A 6,988-nucleotide genomic window follows, 5' to 3' on the forward strand; every position below is an offset into this window, starting at 1 on the left:
CCTCAGAAGCGAAATGGAAGTGTGAATTTTCGGTCTTTTCGAAATAACCATTGTCGACATATCGCTGCAAATAAACTTTTTTTAGTGTTTCTATCCACACTGTATTCATTCCATCCTGCGACAATCACTTTAATGCGTAACATACACACCGAACATTATTTTGGCAGTTTCCTTATGTTTTATAACATTTACATTGTGTAACAGTGCTAGAAAAATGTTGCTGAACATTAAAAACACAGAAGCAGTGTAAAATAAATGTACTTTCAATCTAGAAGTAGCAAGAAACTGGTCACATTTATGGCTTTTACGAGATCAGAAATTTTCACTGGAATATGTGGTGTTGGCCAGATTATTTGGCTTACAGAAACAATATATAAATAATCAGAAAAAAAAAAAATGTTTCCAACATTAGATTTAAAATGTAAAGGGGTTAAAAACAAGCATAACTTTCCAAACCCCTGCGACTTCTCCAGAAATGTCTCCCACATAAATTTATTACCTCTTCATTATAGCCATACAATGGTTTACATTAGATCAGATTCAGCGTTCAGATCTTCAGACATTTGAAAAGACCCAGAAAACAAGTTTTTAATTTATAATTATTTTTTCCAATCGCGCCCCAAAACCTTTTAAAGATGTTCGAACCATGCACACAGCTGCATAAAAATAAAAGCTGTAAACACGCACTCAGCCCTGCGCATAGTATATAAAGTCAATAAATTAAAGTGACGAAGAACATCCCGCACCGCCAGTCGCCAGCTCCAGCTAATGATGTCACATCCCCCGCCAAAGCCGGAATCAATACTCATAGATGGTAAAACCGCTAAACGTTATACTCTGGTAAGGATCCACATTTCCTTTGAACACCCAAACAGACCTAAAAATAAGTTCTGATTACACTGTTCATTAAAACGCAGCGGCTGGCTACGGTCGCAGGGTTCTGGCTCCGTTCCGCCGCTTTCGTGTCCTCGTCTGCATCCTGCACGGTTCCGATTATACGTGCTCTGAGGGCAATCCAGCCAGACGCGAGGAATTTAGCTCAGTTCCACGTCTGCGCGCTGGGATTCTGGTGCTTCGTCAGACATTCATAAGCGCAAAAGCAGTTTTTCCCTCCGCCGCTGGTGCCGGAGGGGAAGGAGATGGGACTGTCACTTACTAAAATTTAATGTCACTCTACGCTTAGGTTATCGCCGTTACTCCTGGCTCAGGTAAACGCGGTACACGGTGCGGGTCCGGCTCCGCGGGCCGGGTGCGCCGCCGTTCCCAGGCGCCCTCAGTGGCGTCGGCCCAGGAGGAAGCGGGACACGTTCTCGTAGACCACGAACGTGATGCAGCACGCAGGGGTCACTCTGAGCAGGTTGGGGACGATTCCTTTGTAGAACCCGATCAGACCCTCGTTCCTAAAGGACGGAGAGCGAACATCAGGGCTGGCGTCGGGCATGTGAAAACAGTCACAAAGGCAACGTTTCTCAGAATTACGCGCGCCGGCTCCTCGCCTCACGAACGGACCGGGAACCGGACGTCCGTCTCTCGAAATGTTCACAAGTACAACGTTACAAGTTGCACAGCCTTTGAACAGATGACCCTCCATTCTCTCCTTAGATTCTGGAAAAAACCTCAGCTCATACTTCAAAAAAAAAAATCATTTCTATCAACTTTGCCATATTAAAAGTAATCTAAAAGGATGAAGATAAAAATTTAAGCCCGTGGTTCTGGAATCGTTCGATAAACACGGGCATCGATCCTCGCCCTGCTACCGAACACATCGCGAACACCAGACGTGCGCTGTAAACAGCGTGGAAGCGAGTTGAACACGGGCGGTTCAACATTCCCGTTCCGTCTGGATGCGTTTTACTCACAGGTTTTGTTCGGGCTTGAGAACACAGGTCACGTTTGCGCCGCAACAGAGCAACGTCACAGAACGGTGCGGAAAAAGACATTTAAAGTTAAGCAGAACGGAAAAAATGTTGCATCTTTATAATTTGTAAGCTCATCACACTCCGAACACGAGAAGCCAGTGTATAACGAACTCGATGATTCCTCCCGAACGCGAACAAAGCGTGGGGTCGGCAGGCACCTCCACGTCCTCCCGATCACATCGATGACTCCGTCGTATTTGTTGTGCTGGTCCTGCAGTCGGGCCCGGACCACCTGGTACGGGTACGTCGACGCCACCGCGAAGATTTTCGAAAAGGCTGCCATGCTGATGTACTCGAAGGCATTCTGTCATGAAAGATGTTGGAAAACAGTGACTCGAGCTGCTTTTTCAGGTTAACGGATTTTTAATTACACATCAACCTGAGACAAGACACCGTACATTTTTTTTTATTTTGGTCTGGGCCTCAAATACCTGTTACCTACTCACCAGTTTTGCTTCCGAAGGCTTCTTTCTGTACTTATTGTAATCTCTCTTCAGCTGCTCATACACCATGAACTGCAATGCACCATGGGATGTGCCAAAGAGACCAGGCACAAAGCCCTGTAGGACACATTACATGATTGTTGCTTTTATTCTTTACATTTTATTCATTTAGCTGATGCTTTTGTACCGAAGTGACTTACAGTGTTAAGTTGCTTACAATTATTTACCCGTTGATACAGCTGGGTAATTTTACCGGAGTAATTTAGGGTAAGTACCTTGCTCAAGGGTACCACAGCCAGAGATGGGAATTGAACCCGTGACCTTTTGGGTCCAAAGGCAGCAGCTCTAACCACTGAACTTCCAGCTTCACCCACAGTGAGGACTGTTAAACATATTGTTCTCATGTAGGGCCCTCAATTTTTTGAGCATGTGAAATATTGAACTCATTGTAGAGAATTTTCTTTTTTTTTTTGCCAGCACAACAAAGATGGGTAGAAGACTTGCAACATGCCACATGCTCAAAGGGTGTTGCATCAGCTTGCTATGGCACTCAGAGAAAAGCACGCCCCCTTGTGGTGGCCTCCACACAGCACACAAATTCAGGCGAAACTTTTTTCTATATTTTTTATTTAAATGAGAACATGAAAAATCGGCTCTGACCGCACTTTACCTTATACAATCCCGGTATGCCCTCATGACGGTATATTTTCACCAGAGCATCCAGCATTCCTTTGTACTGCTTCTTGGACGTTTCATTGTTGTACTGCAAGACCAGGCGGGTTTTGGTTACCCAGATCGGGTTGGTTAAGCACAGCGTCATTGCCCCTGGACAAAAAGGTAACAGGTACGGGTGAGAACACCGATCAGAAATTTGGCTCACGTTGAAAACGTCTGCCGAACACTGACATGACTTTGCTGCAGTTCTTGCTTTTAACCCTCTCAGGCCCAAATTAATACTAGCAGTGGGAAATGCTAGTATTAGTAGACATATACATTTATTTAGCAGACACTTTTCTCCAAAGCGACGTCCAATGAACACTATATAGTGTTACCAGCCCACACACCTTATTCACCGCAGTGACTTACACTGGGTCTCTCATCCATACATCAGTGGAACACACTCTCTTTGTCACTCACACACTGCGGGTGAACCTGAACAGCATGTCTTTGGAGTGTGGGAGGAAACCAGAGCACCCAGAGGAAACCCACACAGACAAGGGGAGAACATACAAACTCCACACACACTGAGTGGGGATCGAACCCACGTCCTCTCGCACCACCCAGGGGCTGTGAGACCGCAGCGCCCGGTGACACTAGACAATTAGTGATGCTAATATGCATCATCTGCCTGGAGAGGGTTAATACACTCAGATAATTTTTCCCCGTAGATGGAATGTGGAAATAAACACTGGGTGGTAAATTAAACGTTGAGACAGCCAGAGACTCCAAAATCACAGCATGTCATGACAATACAAAAGGAAACTTTGAACAGAGTTCCTTATGGTAGAGACTGGTCCCATAATATTTTAGTATTATTTTTACTTTTCGCTTGTACTAATCGTAACGTTTATTTACTTATCTGACGTTTGTTTCCAAAGCCACTTAAAGTGTTAAGGTACTTAGAATCATTTGGCTATTTATACAGCTGGGTAATTTTACTGGAGCAATTTGGGGCGAGTACCTTGCTCAAGGGTACCACAGCCAGAGGTGGGATTCAAACCTGCGACCTTGGGGTTCAAAGGCAGCAGCTCTAACCACTACAGTACCAGCTGTCCCATTAATCAATGATGATCCTGGCCACGGGGGACCAGATAACCTGAAACCCCACAGAGGTTAATGTGTGGAGGAAAAGAACACTGTGTTTGTTCCTAGAGCCTCATTTATCATTTGGCCGAGGGGACAATAAGACTTCGAGGTCGGAAAAGGCCGCAGAAACGTGGCTTATAGCTGGGTTTTTGCCAGGAAACTGTGAGACACGAGCACGTTTGGCGCGGATCAGTCGGAGCGTTCGCGTCGGGCGCCTCTCGGGTCCCGCACCGACACCCACCCACCTGCTTGCGCTGCAGACACCAGATGCTCCGAAGCGCTGAGCTCGGACTCACGGCCTTCCTGCGCGTGGGCTTTAATTGCATTGTAGCTGGGGGTGTGGGGTGGGGTTGGGGGGAGAAGGGTCAAGGGTTAGATTCAAATGAGAAATTCACTACTTCATTCATGTATTTGGCAGGAACTGCTTTCTTTTCACTATTCAGTGATATTAGGTGGCACTGGGGCGGCACCGGTGGAGCAGCGGGTAGAGCTGGTTGTGGGTTCAAACCCAGCTCTGTCTGCATGCAGCTTCAATGTTCTCCCTGCGCGAGGTGGGTTTCCTCCAGGCGCTCTGGTTTCCTCCCACAGTCCGAAGGCAGGTGTTTCAGGTGGACTGGTGACTATAAATTTCCCAAAGCTGTGCCGGAGGGGACACACCCAGGACGGGACGGGACGCCAGTCCGTTGCAAGGCACCTCAAGTGGGACTCGAACCCCAGACCCACCGGAGAGCAGGACTGTGGTCCAACCCACTGCACCACTGCGCCCCCAGGAGATGTATAGATTATATTTATTCATCTATCTGACACTTTTCTCCAAAGCCACTTACAGCGTTAAAATACTTAGTATTATTTACCCATTTATACAGCTGGGTAATTTTTCCTGTAGTAATTTAGGGCAAGTACCTTGCTCAAGGGCACCACAGCTGGAGGTGTGATTCGGACCGGCGACCTTTGAGTCCAAAGGCAGTAGCTCTAACCGCTACACTACCAGCCGCCGTTCCCTGGACTTAACATCTGGATTAACATGTGGAACCTAAGTGCCCTGCACTTCACAGACGTCCCAGCGGTAGGTGAGAAGGTTGGTACTCACAAGAAGAAGTAGAGTCCCCAGGATGCCCCGGCCCCCCACACGTTGGGGGTCACGCCCCGGTAGAGCCCCCGCAGGCCCTCGTGTCGCCAGACGCTCCTCATGCAGTGGATCATTCCGTTGTACCTGGGTCTCACGTCCAGGCCATCGCTCACTGCAGACAGAACACAGCGGGCGGGAACACACACACACACACACACGAGGTTTTTCTTAAAGAATTTAAATGGTACATGAAGACTATTAGGAGTGTGTAATATAGATGGTAAATTAATTTCATATTCTGGTTTTGATGTAATATATACATGGGCATTGGCGTGACTTGTAATTTATTTTGTTTATTTTTACTTGTTTACTTCCTCCGACTAGTTTGGTTGTGCTGTAAGATTTCTTGTAATTGTGACGTCTTGAATTGTTACACACACACACACACACACACACACACACACACACACACACACAGACAGACAGACAGACAGACAGACTTCACCCGAGTCGCTTCACCACCGCGCGAAAACCTTCCTCTTACCCGCCAGTCGGGTCTTGACCAGGTCCAGGGGATGCAGCACCATGGTGGACACCACCCCTCCGCTAAGTCCCGCCGCCAGGTTTTCGTACCGCACGAGTCGGAGGAGTCGCTCCAGGCCGGTCGCCATGGAGACGGGCGAGCTCGCGGACTCCGGTGGGACCGGCACGGGACTCGGCACGTCCGCTCGCGCGGAGCAGCTCACGTTGGACATCGCAACAGATAAAGAAACGTGTTCATTCGCTCCTTTACTCGGGTCGCGGAGACACGGACGTCACCCACGTTGTCACAAACCGGAAGAACGCACAGCGTCACCGAGACGGGTTCAAGTAAACAGGGATTCGTCTTCTCCCACAATGCAGCGCGTTTCACCTTGACGTCACGTGGGTGGGTGGGGGATTGCGCGCGCGCGCGAGCAACGGAAGTTACGAATGCGATACCGGAAAACGCGAACGGTTTCTTGTTTTTTAAAACTTTATTGACCAAATACGGCAATTAAGAAGTTCAGATCATGAGGAGAACAACGGGCCAGATCCAAATATTACAATTAACAATGCAAAAGGGAGTATAACAGAAAGAGGATAAATAGATAGACAAATAAATAAGTAAACGAATTAAAAGAAAAATGAAAACATACATATACAGAAAATAAATAAATAAAATCAAACAGAAGCTTATTCATGAGGTAAAGAAGACGTCATCAAAAGCAGTTTTCACAGTTTTGGGGTTTTCTTAGAAACTGGAGTAGTGTTATTGTAATGTTTAAATTCTTTATAAATGGAGAAAGAAAGGCTACTAAACCAAAACTCCAAATGTGCACTATGTGTATGTAATATTTGGCTAATAAGACAGTGAGGTTAATTATATGGTAGCTTAGCTATACTGTCGTCTGTGTCATATGCAATAGATGCTTAAGTAAAGGAGAAATTAATGAAAACCAAGAATGTCCCACCAGAATTTCTGTGTATCTAGAGGGGAAGAGCTGTTTCTGTGGGACCTTCACAAAATGAGCACCTGGTATAAATGTCTTAGTCTTTGGATAAATCATTTACTTGGGTAAAGTTTATTCATTAATTCATAGGAGACTTGTCTCACTTTTTTAGTCAAAAGAAATTTCAAGGGTAAAGTCAACACCTTTTTAGAGGGATCTTATGGATAAATCTACTCCTATATGAGACCTCATTTCTTCCTATTATTATTAAGCCAGGGG

The 6,988-nt window shown here is 46.3% G+C and overlaps 1 protein-coding gene across 1 annotated transcript; it reads right to left on the minus strand.

The window, feature by feature from the left end:
• Window positions 1-99: 99 nt before the first annotated feature.
• On the minus strand, window positions 100-6,114 carry LOC108940487 (mitochondrial folate transporter/carrier-like). The gene is made up of 7 exons (XM_018762712.2): window positions 5,782-6,114; window positions 5,259-5,409; window positions 4,414-4,499; window positions 3,033-3,187; window positions 2,366-2,479; window positions 2,078-2,223; window positions 100-1,400 (listed from the first exon to the last, which is right to left on the minus strand). The coding sequence occupies exons 1-7, from the start codon at window positions 5,990-5,992 to the stop codon at window positions 1,274-1,276; spliced, it is 990 nt and encodes a 329-aa protein (XP_018618228.1). The 5' UTR covers window positions 5,993-6,114; the 3' UTR covers window positions 100-1,273.
• Between the last annotated feature and the right edge of the window lie 874 nt (window positions 6,115-6,988).

The sequence above is a fragment of the Scleropages formosus genome, chromosome 18, assembly GCF_900964775.1.
Source record: "Scleropages formosus chromosome 18, fSclFor1.1, whole genome shotgun sequence".
Lineage (NCBI taxonomy): Eukaryota > Metazoa > Chordata > Actinopteri > Osteoglossiformes > Osteoglossidae > Scleropages > Scleropages formosus.